The following is a 17,398-nucleotide window of genomic DNA, read 5'->3' as shown; positions in this document are numbered from 1 at the left end:
ATTGTTCATGAAAAGTGCTGTCATGTAGGTGGAAATTGGGTAAATACTGCATTGTATTAATATCAGCAGAACTGACTTAAATGGGACCTGTGTGTTGCATAGTCTTGCCTTAATCTTTGTATTCATGCCTGTCAGTGTGAAAGAAGTTATTTGCATTTGAGTAGCCCTGCATTATCATTATGTTTAGAAGGAAAGCGACAACCCACATCCTTCCTACTAACAGCAATATCTTCATATGTAGGGACTTACCTTTAGTTCAGGTAAAGAAATAATGTCCGTTATGCATGTTATTCCAGGGATAATCTATAGACAAAGAGTAGGAATTTAAAACATTAATTTAATTTAAAAGATACAAACAGATCACAGATTACAATATGAAAATGTGAAGGTTTCAGGTAACTTCCCTCTATAGACAGTAATCTAGTTAACCAAGAAAGCACACTGACCTTTGCATGAGAGAAGAATGGAAACTATTTTCTCTCTGTGCTGAGATAAAAAGTGGCCTCCTCTTTCAGGATTAAAGTAGGTTGGTAAACCCAATAAATAAGATAAACAGTCTCCATACAACACAGTATGTTGTGTTTGAGGCTTGAAGTTTTAAATAACTATTATTTAAATAAGCGGTTAGCTCCCTAGAACTATTGTAATGACTAGAGTTAATGAGGAAAATTGGACAGTAGGTCTTACTGGAGAAGGCTGAAGACTGGAAAACTTTTGATTGGCTGGTGATTGTCTTTCATATACCAAATATTGTTTATTTTATACAATTTTCATTATAATAATACTCGCCAGGTTGTATACTTACTGGAAACCTGGATGCAGTGGCTCAAGTCCTGGATCCCGGTGACTAAAATCATTCTCCATCCATTATAAACACCACATGGGCACACAGTCATCGGTATATCACATAAAAACCATGACCAATTTAACAATTAAATACCACTATTGTCACTGAGGATTCATAAAGGCATTTACCAAAAATAAAGATTAAGAAGATAAGAATGGCCATACTGGGTCAGACCAAAGGTCCATCTAGCCCAGTATCCTGTCTTCTGACAGTGGCCAATGCCAGATGCCCCGAAAGGGGAGTGAACACAACAGGTAATCATCAAGTGATCTCTCACCTGTCATCCATTTCCAGCCTCTAATAGAGGCTAGGGACACCATTCCTGCCCATGCTGTCTAATAAGTATTGATGGACCTAACCTCCATGAATTTATCTAGTTCTTTTTTGAACCTTGTTAAAGTGCTGGTTTAAAGATTGAAAAACATGACATCAAGGCTTGGTAAGATAAAATGGGTATAAAATAGACAGACAAGCAACTAGATCATCTTCTAAAAAGAAAAATTTTGCTTCCAAAAGTGGACAGGTTTTAGAAAGGAAACAAATCCTTTCCCTAAATTATTAATGCTCATCTCAGCGGATATCTTACCCCATTCCAGTACAGCAGTGATGTATATGGCAAAAGTTTATCCAGTTTGCTAGTCTCTGGACACATTGACCAGTATAGGGAAGCTGAATGAATTAAAAAAAAATTAAAGATTTACAAGACAAGGCTGTATAAAGTTACAAGTTACCAAGAAAAAGCTTTATAGTCTGTTCCCTTTTACTTGCCATTTCCCTTACTAATCTGCCAATTAGTTGTTTAGGGACAATTCATGATGTTGCTACTGCAGCAGCTTCCTTAGCAGTGGAACCTGATATGACTCCACTGCACAAAGGGAGGAAAAGAATCCCAGATGGCCCTGCAAGGGTGTGTCAGCTACTTAGCTCCAGCTCAGTTCAGCAGAGCTTCCTTGAGAAGGAAGCAGGGTTCAGATTGGCTGGGCCAAATGATCTGCTGATATGTGAAAATGTCACAGGATACACCAGCCATTATGCTGAAGCAACCATCAGGAATGGCTCTGTGACCTGGCAGAGTCTAAAGGAAAATTACTCCTTCCTCTTCTATTCATCTGCCCGGCAGACATCCCAGCTATTTGAGCCACCTGCTAGACAGAGAATTTGGCTCATGAAAGGGCAAAATGGTAATGGCTCTCTGCCTGCACAAAGTGGTAGCTAATCATGTGTGTAAAGTTGTAGAAGTTGCTCTCAAACCAGAATTGCAATGTACTGGTCTTCTCAATTAGCAACAGTGTACAGCATTACAATAGCTGAGTCAAACAACCACCAGTATAATCAAAAAAATAAGGCAGCGGGAGGAGAGTCAGTTTGCAGTTGGGTGGTTTTATCTTCTGATGTCTCCCTTTAAACTTTTCTTGCTTAACATTCAAGGGAAAAAAAACCCACCTACCAATGATAAATTCCTGTATGGGGTTAAATGTATAACATGCTGACAGATTCTCAGAAATCCACTGAATAATCTGTGAAAGTCAAAAAAATGGAGAGTTCATTAAAGCTTGTTTTCAAACAAAAGACTCTGGCACTGTCCAGATCAATGAACCCCTTTCACTTGCAGTTCACTGCCTAAAGCAGTGACACAGAACGAAGTCAAACAGTGTTTTCAGAAACATAATCCTTATACTTATTACACTGGAAGCATGTTGGAGCCAACCTGGTCAGCTTCTAGGTGCTACCGCAATGCAAATGTTTGATAATAATAGTGACTATCTCTTCATATTGGTCATGAGAACTCCGCCCACTCTTTTTAGCTGAATAAATAACGCTAAGAAACTTAAGGAAGTGACTTATAGTCCTACCTGCATTTCCAAATCTGTTGTATTCCTGACATGTAAGAGAGCACAGTGCAGGGCTGCCAGTCTATCGCTGTCCAATTTACTGTTCCGGAGGAATTGCAACAAGGAACACTCATTCATTCTTATGGTAAACAGTCTTCCTGAGCAGCAATCCCAGATGGTTGACTTGAATAGGGACTGGATGGGACTGTTGGGCAGCATGTTGATTCTTGCATCCTCGCCTGGAGGGAGGAGATTTGAAGGTAGAAAGGTCTTTGTGTGAACATAAATTCTATTTATCACAAATTTCTCCCCTCTGCCACATCCCATGATTTCATGGTCTCCAACTCCTCCTCCATTTTCCCTTCTCACACACTTTAACTTCCCACCCCATCCTATTGGCCAGCTGTTCTCAGAAGGGCTAAGTACGGAAAGATTTCTTTGAAAACCATTAGAGATTCAAGTGCCTTGAACCTCTGAAAATAAGGTCCTACCTGTCTTAGATTTTTCTCTAGCATGGATAACCACTGTGTGAAAGCACTGACAGGGGTGGGCAAAACGGCCTGCCAAACAGGTGCATCCAGCCTGCGGAGGCTCTGCTGCTCCCCTGCTCCCAGGCCAATTAGGGCCTGTGGGCAGGGGAGCACCCAAAGCCTCCTCCAGCCCTGCTAGGTGCTACCGCAATGCACCATGTGCTACTTGCAGAGCCAGCGGAAGGAAAGTAGAGGAGGCTTTGCATGCTCCCCTGCCCAATCAGATCCTGGGGGCGGGAGAGCTGCGTGAAGCTTCCTTCACCCTGCTCCAGCCCTGCAAGGAGCCCACAGCACTTCAAAGTGCCATGTGCTCCTTGCAGACCAGGAGGAGGCTTCTCACTCTCCCCCAGGCCCTGATTGGCCTGGTTTTGGGGGAGCATGCCCAGCCTCTTCCAGGACATGGGTGCCTAGTGGGAAGGGGATGCAAAGAGGCTCCCCACCCCCAGATCAATCATGGTCTGGGGATGGAGTAGCCCTGCCCCTTCCTGTTTAGGCCCCGCCCCTTCCGGGGTGGCCCACAGGCAAAAATTATTGCCCACCCCTGCACTGAGGGCGGGTATACACTAACACTTAAATCAATGCGGCTTACGTCACTCAAAGGTATGAAAAAGACACCTCCCATGAGCAATACAAATTACAACAACCTCAGCCCGACCCACACCAGTACTATGTTGGCTGGAGATACTCTCAAGGTGGAGCAATTATGCCAACAGTGCAGCATGGCATGGCTGCATTGGTGCAGCTGCACCGATTTAGCACTTCTAGTATAGACCTGCACTCAATCATACCTACTTCTTGGCCATGTTCTTGAAGCTGAAGATGAGTGGATGAGATCCATTTAATGACATTCCTAACTGCCTTTCATGGAATCATGGAACTGGAAGAGACCTCAGAAGGTCATCAATTCCAGTCCCCTGCCCTAGGCAGGACTAATCCCAACTAAATCAACCCATCCAGGGCTTTGTCAAGCCGAGACTTAAACACCTCTAGGGATGGAGACTCCACTACTTCCTTAGGTAACCCATTCCAGTGCTTCACCACTCTCCTAGTGAAATAATTTTTCCTAATATCCAACCTGGACCTCTCCCACCACAACTTGAGACCATTGCTCCTTGTTCTGCCATCCGTCACTACTGAGAACAGCCTTTCTCCAGCCTCTTTGGAACCTCCCTTCAGGAAGTTGAAGGCTGCTATCAAATCCCCCCTCACTCTTTGCTTCTGCAGACTAAACAGACCCAACTCCCTCAGCCGCTCCTCATAGGTCATATGCTCCAGCCCCTAATCATTTTGGTTGCCCTCCGCTGGACCCTCTCCAATGCATCCAGTGCAGGTCTACACTAAAAATATCCATTCAATAGTGCAAGCTGCTACCTACTGCCCAGGGCCTCAGTAGTGCACTGAATCCCTTCTGTTTGGGGGAGGGAAAAAACTAAATATCCAACTCTTGCCTGAAGTTTATTGTAGATGGGTACCATTTTAGTAGAGTACAGTGAGTTAGTCTGTACCAACTATGATGCAGAAGGCTTGCACCATCCAAAGTAACATGCTCACACTGTATTGGGCCATCTAAATAGCAACAAGTACCAAACTTTGAGAAAAAGAAGACTAAATTTAAGAACATGAGAATTGCCACACTGGGTCAGGTCAAAGGCCCATCTAGACCAATATCCTGTCTTCTGACAAAGGCCAATGCTAGGTGCCCCTAGAGGGGATGAACAGAACAGTTTATAATCAAGTGATCCCAACCCTGTCACCCATTCCTAGCTTTTGATAAACAGAGGCTAGGAACACCATTTCTACCCATTCTAGCTAATAATCATCCTCCATTAATTTATCTAGCTCTTTTTTGAACCTTCTTAAAGTCCTAGCTTTCACAACATCCTTTGGCAAGGAGTTCCACACGTTAACTATGCATTGTGTGAAGATGTACTTCCTTTTGTTTGTTTTAAACCTGCTACCTATTAAACACAACCAAGATCAAAACCAAGATCATCATATGCTAGAATTGATTACCATTGAGTAATTTCAATCCCATTCATTCCCATTGCATTAGAAAACATGCCCACCATAAAATAAAACTTCCCACCTACCGTATGTATTTCTGCAGGAAAATGCTTCTACTCTCAAATCCAACCAGCTCTTAACTGGGTTTGGGGAGAGGGGCGGTTTGACAGTGCTGTATGTGTCAGAGCTGCACCAGGCCCAGCAGCCTACCTTTCTTTCACCCAATCAAAAAAAATGGCCTTCTGTTTCCAAACAAAGGCCTTCTGTTTCCAAAAATAACCCATTTCCTATAGCACACTGTTACGTGCAAATTAAATACTGTGCCTTTCAGATGAGACTTCAAAACAAATTATGTGACTCTGATCAGGTGAAGGAAATGCAGATTTCCTCTCCCACTCTCCTCAAACACACACACAGAAACTCAATGGGAGGAAGGAAATGTAATATCAAATTTGCATCTCCATATGAAATTTGAGAATGCTGGAGCATCGATAAACATGCAAAGGGGAATGGGAAATTATTAAATGAAGCCAGAGAATGCAATTCACTGAATGGTCTCCTTTCATTTCATAATAAGCGGACAATGAGTAATGGATGAAATAAGAAAGCTCATTATATCTCTTTAAAATGGAGTGTGCCAAAAATACATTTCTAATTCTACCTGGTCCCTATCTTCTGGGCTTTTCAGAGAACACTGTACAGTAATGAAGATGTGAGGCCAATAAAATGAACCAAATTATCCTCTAAAGGGAACAGAATAATTTCAAGAGTCTCTACCATGGTCTTAAGAAATGCTCAAGACTTCTAAGTACTAAAGTTTTACTGTACCTTTTAGAAACAAATTATAGCACATCAGGTCAGGATGCTGAATATTGAGGAGATGTAGGAAGTGGCCAGGCAAATAAACAGCCACATAATAATCTGTTGAAAGAAACAAGAGCCATCAATTGGAGCAACTGTTGAAGTATTTCCTTTGGGAATTCTCAGCCCAATTCTCTTTATTGGAACAGGTTATGTCTAGGGGATATAAAATAGTTTAGTTAATAGAGGTTGCAGTGTTAACACAGGAAATATAAGCGATACCCTCAGGTTTTCAGGGAAGGATGTGAGACACTCATGCCACTCAAAAGCACTATGCTAGTTTATCTCCAGAGAAACACAGTCAACTTCAGAGGAAGTTGCACACTAACACTATGAGGTATTACAATATCAAGTGCCAAAAATAGAAGTCATGTTGCATAAGTTACTTTATTTGCTACATTATGAAGGGATGAGGGAAAAACCTTTATCTCTCTCTTATAAAGAGGAGAGAGACCACAAGAAGCCTTGAGGTTAATGAGTGCTCTATCTTCTCAAAGTGGGGAGAGGAAACAAGAGAAGCTACATTAGCAACCTACCCAGATCCAAAAACGCTACTTCCTTCATTTGTGGGTAATCTGTTCTTTGTAGAGCAACTGTAAAGGTTTTGCTGTAACCTAAGAAGACACACATTAAATGTTATTGCTTATATGCAAAGTATAACGAGAGAGAGAGAGAGAATCTGGGGCAGTGCAAGTCTATCTGAACCCACAGAAAGTCTGATTCTTTGTCTGAACTGTGTTGTATCTCATATTGGATACACAAATCTACCTCTGCCTGGATTGAAATGCTAGTCTCTGTTCATAACAAGAAGGACTTAAACCAAGTCACCTCTTACCCTTACTGGCTTCATTTATATAGTTTTCAGTGAAGTCAGTGAGCGTTGACCTTTGCCTGTGAAAATAAGGGCTAACCTGCACCCCAGACTCTCAAGCTAGGAGCTAGTAAGTCCAGCTCCCACACATGGTGTATTACGGTCATGGGTAGAGAGCACTCCCAGTTCCCACTGACGGCAGCTGCAGCTGTAAGTGCTCAGTGCTGCTAAACGATTGGCTGGATATGTTTCAAAGTGGGCACCCAAAAATGAGTCACGTACAGTTAATGGTCACTTACAGGAAATTGTGATTTGAGTGTCTATCCCATAGGAAGTCTACAAGAAGGACTGATACCTAGCAGCCTTATTTCAGGCATCCACACTTTTAGTTTTGGCCAGAGTATTTTACAGTCTACAGGCTTATATAGTTGTTTAATTTTGTAAGATATTCTGAGACACCTTATACAAAGTGACACTATGAAATAAGTTAATAAGAGCAATAGAATAAAACAGATTAACCATACCTTTATGTAAAAAAGAAACTGAGTATGTGACCTCCTTAGGAATGTTAGAAGCCTGACTATAACACAGACAAAAGCTTCCTAAAAATAAATGAAATGGAGGTTGGTTGTGTTATCATACTTGTTAACTGAATAAAATGTCTGTCTTAGCTGATCCACTTCATATATCTCAAAAGGTGGATACAGACTTTACAATCCCATCCTAAAACCTAAGAATGTTTTAGACTAAAGAAAACAAAGATGCTTTTTCTTAAACAGCTTTCAGGACTACAGAAACAAACATATATCAAGATAATAACATATACAACATTCAGCTAAATAGGAAGATGGCAAAAAGGTTGAGTATAAACAATAAGCTAGCGAAGTGCCTATGATTAAAATACAAGAATATTATTAGAATAATAAGATAGAAGCCCTTCGATTCTATGATTCTAAGTTCAGGAGAAAAAAAACACATTAATGTAATTTTGGGTTCAGAAAGCTCAGCAAACCCGATTTCAGAGAAATTGCATTTTTCAGTTCTTTGCTGTAGAAAACATTTTAGCACCATCTGAACCACTGCTCAGACTACTGCACCTACAATTTTTGGAGATTATCTATTAAAACTGCCAAAAGGCAACGATGTACAGGCAGTCCCCGACTTACGCGGATCCGACTTATGTCGGATCCGCAGATACGAACGAGGTTGCCCCAGATTACACGGACTGGGGGACCTCGCGGTCCTGCCGCCCGTGTATCAGATCTGGGGCTTTCTCTGCGTCTCCCTGGTCTGCAGACCAGGAAGACGCAGAGCAAAGCCGCGGAGGGGCTCGGGCAGCCCAGGGGCGCCTGGGCTGCCCGAGCCCCCCGCCCACCCCCCGCGGCTTTGCAAAGCTGCGGGGAAGCCGGCAGCGGCTTTCAAAGCTGCGGGGGGGGGGGGGCCTCAGGCAGCGAGGCAGCCCAGGCGCGCCTGGACTGCTCCGCTGCCGGCTTCCCCGCGGCTTTGCAAAGCCGAGGGGGGGGCTCGGGCAGCAGGGCACCCCAGGCGCGCGTGGGCTGCTCCACTGCCGGCTTCCCCGCGGCTTTGCAAAGCCGAGGGGGGTCTCGGGCAGCGGGGCACCCCAGACGCGCCTGGGCTGCTCCGCTGCCGGCTTCCCTCAGGCTTTGCAAAGCCGCGGGGGAAGCCGGCAGCGGGGCAGCCCAGATGCGCCGCGGCTGTCCCTCTGCCGGCGTCCTCAGAGGCTTTGCTCCCCGTCTCCCTGGTCTGCTGGTCTCCAGCAGACCAGGGAGACTGGGAGCAAAGCTGCGGAGGACCCAGGCGGCGGGACCGCGGTGCGTCTCGGTCCGCCGCCCATGTCTTCCTGGTTTGCTGGGGTGGGGGGTGCGCAGCTAGTACGCCCCCCCCCAGCAGACTAGGCTTTTCTCCGGACGCCTGTGGCAGAGCAGCTGGGGTGCTGCCGGTTGGTCCTGCAGTGCTGCTCTGGGTGCTACTGGTCCAACCCAGGAGCACCCCAGCTGCTCTGGTCCTGATTCAGCCGCTGCTGAAACTGACCAGCGCTGACTACAGGAAGCCCGAGGCAGAGTTGCTCTGCCCCGGGCTTCCTGGAATCAGCTGCTGATCAGTTTCAGCAACAGCTGACTTGGGGACGTTTGGGGTTCTTAAGTTGATTCTGTATGTAAGTCAGAACTGGCGGTCAGTTTCAGCAGCGGCTGAATCTGGACGCCAGTTCCGACTTACATACAGATTCAACTTAAGAACAAACCTACAGTCCCTATCTTGTACGTAACCCGGGGACTGCCTGTAATTCAATGTGCAAAACAGAACAACAGCAAGTAAAAGCCTAGCTATCTCACCATCCTGCTGCCAGTGCAGAATTTACCTCTGGCCTAAAGCATATTTGCTGGTACTTTATCATTCTTCAGCGAAATCCTGAATTTTCTCATTAAGAAGAGTGTTATTTTCTTGTAAAAAGAGAAATTTGTCCTTATCACAGTTCAGCTGTGATAAATAACTCTTTGTTCCAGCCTTATTCCCTCACTTAACCCCTGTTGAGAATGACTGACCATTTTGATCCCCCATTTACTGGTAGCCCTCTGTTGAGCTCTGATAAAATGAGAATCCAATTAAACAACGTGGGCCTCTTTAGCCAGCTACAAGCAGCCCCAAATCCATGTTGTTCTAATTCAAGTGGGAGAGGTGAAAGACAGAACTACGGTCATACTGCTATTAGAGCCTCTTACCTTTATCAGTAATTTAGTGCCTAAAAAGGTATTGCTAACCATGATATTGCTGTCAAAAGATACAGATAAACATGCACACAGATACTCTTATAATGCAAATCAATGCACTATACAACTGACTGAAAGCAGAAGTGCCTAAACTCAAGAGATTTCATTTTATTAAAAGTGCCTCTTACTTGAGCACAAAGCTGTACTATAGCATTGTGCTAATAATGCTACATATTTGGCCAAGCATTTAACTTTCAGGAGTGGGAAGAAAGAGAATTTCCTTTGGCTGAAATTCATGTTTGTTTCTAGCACACTGAATGGTTACGATAGAATTTTGTTTGGACATTTGAGTTAGTAGATGGGGTGTCCTTGATCATTTGGGGCCCTATAAAACAAAGAGAATTTTTAAAACAGCAGCATAAGGTCTCAGCAGGAAGGCTGTGGCTTTGCTGGACCTCTTCCAATGCGGTTTCCTTGCCACGGTCTCCCCTCCCACACTGCCAATTTCATTTTCACATGCTGTGAAGGACAAAGTGTGCTGTGGAGTATACTGCCCTACAGACAACATAGTTTGCATTGAAAGTGCAAACTAATGATCTTGTATTCAGAGTAATGCATTGGTGTATTTGTATGCAAATGTGATCAGAGAACTGGATGGCTCAATTGACTGCAAAAAAAGGGGGGAGGGCTTTTCATTGATAAAGGGAGATTTGTGGTCTAAGTCCAATTGCTAGTGGTCAGATACACATTTAACAGGAGTCACCACATCAGACACTACATGCGCAGTCTCAGTAGAGAGGCTAAAGACAGAACATATAGTGATTCAAAGTGAATAATTTTCTTGCCCCAAGGGGCCAGTGCCTACACACCAAGAATGATACACATTGGTGAACGGTGTGGAAAAGATTGTGTTGTTTGTGGTCAAGTTGTCAACCATGCTATAGTTTTTCTGCTTGTGCACAGAACACAGAGCTTACACACTAACACCGTCCACAAGCAATTAAGTCTCACACAGACCACTGGGCCAGATTTTCTGCAGAAGTAAAGGTGAATGAGCACAGCTCCACTGAAATCAGTGGAAGTGTAGTCACTATGTTGGAGAGTTTGGACCAATTGCTTTTGAAGTGTGATCAGTAGGTTGTATACTCAGGTATCTGATAAACTCCCCTCTTTCTTCTTCATAAACAAAAAGGAAGAAGGAGAGAATAAAAAGAGGGGAGCAGAGAAGATGGAAAACCAGAAAAAGAACAAGAATGGGATTACAAATATAGCTCTATAATATAGTAACACCATGATAAGATTTTAGAGATACAAGAATCAGGAAAAAGCAACTATAATATTCTGCTGCTTGGCAACTAAAAATTAAGCTATTGAAATTGCCATAGGAGCCATGCAATTCAATATATGCATCAAGGGAGTAAGTTAAATTTTCTAGGAAACTACTTCTTGACTTTTGCTCATGTAGAATCTCAACCAGAATGTTGCATTAAAATACATTCTGTAGCACGCCTCCTAATTCAAATACAATGTGTCACTGTACATAAATGGCATACATATATCCTGTGTACAGACTCAATGCACCACACAGCTAAAGGAGAGTCAAAGATATACTAGCTAACAAATGGTGAAACAGAGGAGGAAGACTATGGATACTTATTCTACCTTATTGTATATGACAGATCAGTTGCTAAATGGAAAATAAAAATCTCTAAGTTAAAGAGAGAGAGAGAAATAACCACACACAATTCGAGACCATACTACTGCTTAAATAACTATTAATGCTGTTCAGACTGAAAACAGAAAGTTAATTCTCCAACTTGTTTGATCTCAGCTAAAGGTTTTTTGAATCTATCTTGTTCATGCTGGCTATGAGTAACAAGGCAACTTTTCTTCTGCTATGGAAGTTTGAGACCGAAAATGCGGTTTCATTCAGAGTTCAGGCTATGGTCACGGACAGTTTTTTTATTCAATTGGAAATTGCATAGCATATTCCATTTGAAATGGGGCCAATTCTTTACTGGAAATAGTTTAAAACAGAATGAATAAGAGCCCTTGTATTAATGGTGTGTAGCCTCTGAAGTAGGGATGTAATAGCATAGCCAGTTTAATAATTAACCAATAAGTGGATGCTTATCGGTTAATGCTATCGGCTACATGCAACATCCACCCCCCACAGCCCTGCATTTAGAGTATTTTGGGAGCTGGCGTGCAAACACACTGGCTCAATCCCAGCTTTTACTGGATCCCAGGAGTTACGCCCACTGCAGCTCTGCATTTAAAGGAGCTTGAGAGCTGGCTAGGCACAGTGACAAATCCATCACTTTTTCTGGGCTTTGAGGGTCCATGGAGAAGGCTGAGACTTGGAGGAGTGTAACGGGTACATATGACCAATTCTTTGACATGTACGGGATGAGTGCCCAGAGAATAGGATGGGCTCTAGAGGATTTTATCAATCTAAGGAAAAGTTTGTGTCTCTTACAAGGTAACTGCACTTGTTTGTTTACCCTTGAAGAGAGGTTTCACGTAATGAGTGATCATAAAAATGAGGACTTGACCCTAATCCTCATCTGTGCACTCTGCAGATCATCATGATTAGCAGGCTCTGTTCAAGAGACCCTAAGGACTGAATAACAATCCTGGACAGATATGAAGACGCCTGCATTAGAAGTCTGATCAAAACACCAGTGAAGTAAACAGAAAGATTCCCACTGATTTAGATAATAAGCTTTGGATCAGGCATTATGTGCCTGGCTCAAGATAGCTTAGCTTCTCCAGAACTTCTATGGTCATTCGATTAAAAACCACTAAAGCTACAAAACAGGAGACCCACTACTTTCCTCAGTTAAATCTCTCCCAAGACCTGATATGAGTACCATACATCCGGGGGGAAAAATAGCCAAACACAAATATGCCAATGACCTCCTAAGACTTCTTAGTTTTGTAATTAGTTACACAACTACACTTCAGTGTAGTACTCCGTAACATATGATCACTGCAAGACAGTTTATCATTATTAGTTACCTGTTTTATTGGTAAAAACTTTCAGATTCAGAGATCTAGGATCCATCTCTCGGTCTTGAGAGTTATCATAGCCAAAATTCACAAATCTAGAAGCAAATGAAGACCATTAAATGTATTTCTTCATCCACAATGATTTTTAGACAGTGTACTGAATCCATGAAAGGTCACAAGGGAAATATAAGAATTAGATTATCATTAAACATTCCATAAGAAAATGTAATTAAAACTACAATGGATCAGTTTGTTTCTGTTAGTTTCCTCTCTTAGAGTTGGGACGGCAGTTGAAATGAATCGATTTCTTCATAACCATATTTAACAAGGGGATATCCCATACGCGTGCAAGTTATTTCTTTACTGTACCATACTGCTACATCCCATACCATCTGAATCACGGTGAAGGCAAATTCTGCTGGTGGGTCTCAATTTATGCACTCACCATATCTGAGAGATCAGAAGTTTTGGAGCCCAATCTATCACCTCTGCTTATGCCAACTAGAGCATTATTCTGCGAATAATCAAACTGATTTCAATGAGAATAGTCACAAAATAAGGGAAAGACTAAATTCTATGTTATTATCAGTTTTGCATTTTGGTTCTTTTTCAGATTCTGACGTTAGCTATCGTTTTCAGAGATCTTAGAAAATCTAACATGGGCATAAGTGTCAATTATTAGCTACAATCTATCAACAGTAAAGTATGCATTAAATTATCTTTTAAAAATGTTCCTACTCCAGACATATTTCTTGACCTTTCAACAAAGATCTGGACAAGTATTACAACTGCAACAGGCTGCATTGATCCTTTAAGGTAGACTATGTCCTGCACTACCAAGCTCCAACTGTCTGCTTAATATTGAAACGTCTTGGGAGTGCTAGTGGTGGGGGCGGGAGATTTGGAACTGTAAGCTACCATTGCAAGGCACTCTGGGAAGCAGGAGGGATGATAGCTGTTGATATACTCCAATAGGAACAGATGGAGAAGAAAAATAAGATGTTAGTCTGCTCAATAAACAGCCTGGGGCTCAACCCAGTACTTGAAAAAGGAATCCCAGAAATGAAATGGAAATTTTGGGGACACTGCCACAGGCTTGCAATGCAGAGGCTGTGACCTCAGAGGGAAACTAAGGAAAGTTGGTTTTATTTGGATAGGGACACTATACCCTGCCCCAGGAAGGGTGGTTTAATTTATATCTGGTTCTCCGGTCAAACCACTCCCATGGGGAAGGGATCAGTGACCATAATAAACTTCTCATCTGGTTTCACCGTACCATAGAAGGAGTGGAAACCCATGAGGTGGCTCTGAAGATCATATGTGATGCTGCTTCCTCTCCTTAACCTGCACATAAAATAGCTTACAGCAACAGGTACATGGATTCAAGTCATACAATGCAAAGACGCGTGTAATGTCAAATGAAGTTAATGTGTCGATAAAACAAATTTTAGACACATCCACTTACTTCAACCCTGTCTCTCTTAAAGGGATGTCCAGGGGTGCTTCAAGCTGTTAAACCAAAAATCAGAACACACCTACGTGATTCAGTATTTAAAGGCAGTCTAGTGAAGCATCCATTCTGCTCACTCACTCTTCATTCACCAGTTTCACAAAGGAAAACACGACTTCATCAACAGCCACTCAATCCCTTTCAGTCATTTAAGAAAACAGCTCTCCCTCCCAAGAGGGGTATATACAGTTCTGGAATGGGATACTTTTATGTAATCCAATGTAAAAATGTAATGCCTTCACAAGCCTAATTAAGGCAAGTTTCATATTTTAAACAATTTAAAATTTGTATCACTGGGAATGCCATACTGTCTTTGTATAAGAAGTACATCAAAGCAGCTGAGCTTCAAGGCAACAATACTATGGGGATTTTAAATAAAGTGGCGGGGAAAGCAGGGATTCATAACCCCCAATCTGTCTTTTATCTTACAGTGCACAGGAGGCAAAATTAATTCCCATACAAAATCCTTAAACTACATCCCCTAGAGACCACTTAACCAAACCTTTAGCTGGGATGCGTCCACTTATATACCTCTGGGTATCCATGCAGGCTCCCAGCGGGAGCATGAAATTCAGACTTTGTAAAAAACAATCCAATCCAGATAAATACAGAATGCCCACAACATTTAGTGACATATAGACTCGATCCTGGAAGCACGAGCAGTACTTTATTTCTCCATCTAATTCTGCTTAATTCCATTGCTCTACAATTCATTAATTCCATGAATTCCAGTGGGATTGCACAAATGTACTAGATAGTGTATTTAATATTTAGTCCTGCCATGAGTGCAGAGGGCTGAATTAGAGGACCTCTCGAGGTCCTTTCCAGTCCCACGATTCTATGTTAACCCCAAATTAGTGGGAAAAGTCTCAGAGGGATAGCTGTGCTAGTCTGTAACTTTAAAAACAATGGAGTAGATTTCGTTAGTCTCTAAAGGTATGTCTACACTGCCACCCTAGTTCGAACTAGGGTGGCCAATGTAGGCATTCGAACTTGCAAATGAAGGCCAGGATTTAAATATCCTGGCCTTCATTTGCATGTTCCCAGGTGCCGCCATTTTTAAATGCCCCGTAGTTCGAATTACCTGCCAGCGGCTACACGCAGAATGGGCTAGGTAGTTCAAATCAAAGCTTCTAATTCGAGCTACCGTTACTCTTCATTGCAGGAGGGGTAATGGTAGTTTGAATTAGGAGCTTTAATTTGAACTACCTAGCCAGTGCCGCGTGTAGCCGCGGGCAGGTAGTTCAAACTATGGGGCATTTAAAAGTGGTGGCGCCCGGGAACATGCAAATGAAGCCCGGGATATTTAAATCCCGGGCTTCATTTGCAAGTTCGAATGCCTACATTGGCAGTGTAGACATATCCTAAGGGACCACAGGACTACTCATTTTCAAAATCAGTGGAGTTGCTCTAACGTATTCAGATTAAAATTTGGTCATTATATTTTAAAGCGCATTTCCAAGGTTTGTGGTTTTATATTATAATTCATGTGAATAAAAATATTAAACACATAGACTTGGAAATAAACTGAATCATCTCCCATTAAAGATATAACTAAACCCTCCCCTTTGCTATATGATGGCAATCTTATATCTATGACTTACTATTAAATTAAAATTTTCATCAGGATAAAACTGGACACATTTTAAGATACTCCTGGATTCCTAAAATTAAGAAAGAGAATTTTATTATAAATAATAGAGATACATGACACAGACTGAAAGTGGTTGGAAAGTCCATCATTCAGCCTTGTTTGCTAACATGAACAAAGCATCAGGTAGATGAGAAGGAAGGCAAAAACCACACACTAAACCCTCAAATAACACGCCCCAGCATACAGCTCCTCAGTTCACATGCTTCCTTCCTGTATCATATCAGTTGTCTACCTTCTGTCTATTGTCACTGGATTTAAAAATCAAACTTTCATATCAGAAAAGTGACAGATGGGATCACAAAGAGATTCAATTGTTTCCCACCTTTGGAACAATGTAGAAGAGTCTTTGCTCTGTCATATCCCATTGTGCCCAAATGAGATCATCTACAACTCTGTCTCTTGGGAGCTGGCCTGTTTTTTGAATCACCTGAAAGGAAGGATTTTAAAAATGAGCTGAACACTGTAAGTCAAATAAGATTCTCTAATTAAGATGATGAACAACTCAGGACTTTAGGAGAAAGAGCAGCACACAGAACAGCCTGATAGTTTTTTGTTTCCAACTAGCTTAAATATTCTACTTGTTCCATTTCAGAGGAATCTCTGTAAACCAGGGAGTCTGGGATGTTGCAGAGGCAATATATTCAGTTCAGGAGAAATATTTACTAGCTCCCAAAGAAGATATATCTAGGATTTTCTACACTTGCAGGATAGTTTGCTACAGAGTTGGGAGGGGAAGGGAAATCATAAAGAACTTATCCACCCAAGCCCCTCAACGTGGGGGGGGAGGGAGAAGAGATAGCAAGCTCCGTCCCAGGGAAGGTAAGAGAAATGGGATGCCAGATGTTTGAGCTTCCTGCAAGAATCTTTATTAGCCAACAAGGGAGGAAAACTGCTAGTTCCAAAGGGAGTTTTGTCCCGTCTTTTCAGACACGTGATGGATAAAGAGGGAAGAGGCTAAAACAGTGGGAAATGATTAGGACTAAGTTACCCTTGCAAGATGCAGAAAGAAGCCATTTCAAGTAACAGTTAAACAGTTCATTTGGCAGAAACTAACTTAGCACCTGATTTTCAGTTATTCTAAAGCCCTTTACCGCATTCTTAGGCTACACCTACACTGCACAGTTATTTCAGAATAGGCTGCAGGGTAGCTTCAAAATTAGTCCGAGACAGGCTTCCCTAAAGTAGACGTGCTATCTTGATTTAGCGCCCCAGGAGGAATAACTTAGAATGGCCCTGTTGAGGGGCTATTTTGAAATAGCAGAAGTGGAGCATCTATACACACCTTATTTTGAAATAGCTGATTCGGAATAGGTATTATTCTTCATAGATTGAGATTTACAGGGGTCAGAATAAGCCACCCATTATTTCAAAATAACTTTGCTGTGTAAACACACCGTTACAGTGTTTTGTTTTGTTTTAAATTACATCCACCTTAAGACATCTTTTTACCACCAAAGTCAGTATGAAAGGCCTTCGAATAAGTAATAAGGACTTACACTTTTTCCCTCCAAACTTATATTTTTGCCACAAGAAAATGAATTGTGGTTTTTATGATACAGCAGATGGACCCTGATTATTTCATGTTAAGTAGGTCACACAATAGTGGAT

The 17,398-nt window shown here is 42.2% G+C and overlaps 1 protein-coding gene across 5 annotated transcripts in view; it reads right to left on the bottom strand.

The window, feature by feature from the left end:
- Positions 1–17,398, bottom strand: part of GSAP (gamma-secretase activating protein) — a 151,694-nt gene that overhangs the window by 111,512 nt on the left and 22,784 nt on the right. For all 5 annotated transcript variants that reach the window (XR_012903342.2, XR_012903339.2, XM_075926733.2 and 2 more), the window contains exons 9-19: positions 16,113–16,217; positions 15,741–15,800; positions 14,092–14,135; positions 12,636–12,721; positions 7,410–7,487; positions 6,611–6,688; positions 6,042–6,134; positions 2,701–2,918; positions 2,295–2,364; positions 1,434–1,516; positions 250–303 (exon numbers count right to left, since the gene is read on the bottom strand). Coding sequence is in view for 3 of the 5 variants with exons in the window: in XM_075926733.2 (XP_075782848.1) it covers positions 250–303; positions 1,434–1,516; positions 2,295–2,364; positions 2,701–2,918; positions 6,042–6,134; positions 6,611–6,688; positions 7,410–7,487; positions 12,636–12,721; positions 14,092–14,135; positions 15,741–15,800; positions 16,113–16,217 (969 nt within the window). In the remaining 2 variants the exon portion in view is untranslated. The remainder of the gene's footprint in view (positions 1–249; positions 304–1,433; positions 1,517–2,294; positions 2,365–2,700; positions 2,919–6,041; positions 6,135–6,610; positions 6,689–7,409; positions 7,488–12,635; positions 12,722–14,091; positions 14,136–15,740; positions 15,801–16,112; positions 16,218–17,398) is intronic.

The sequence above is a fragment of the Pelodiscus sinensis genome, chromosome 1, assembly GCF_052426305.1.
Source record: "Pelodiscus sinensis isolate ZL-2025 chromosome 1, ASM5242630v1, whole genome shotgun sequence".
Lineage (NCBI taxonomy): Eukaryota > Metazoa > Chordata > Testudines > Trionychidae > Pelodiscus > Pelodiscus sinensis.
This window is presented reverse-complemented; position numbering and strand designations above follow the sequence as displayed.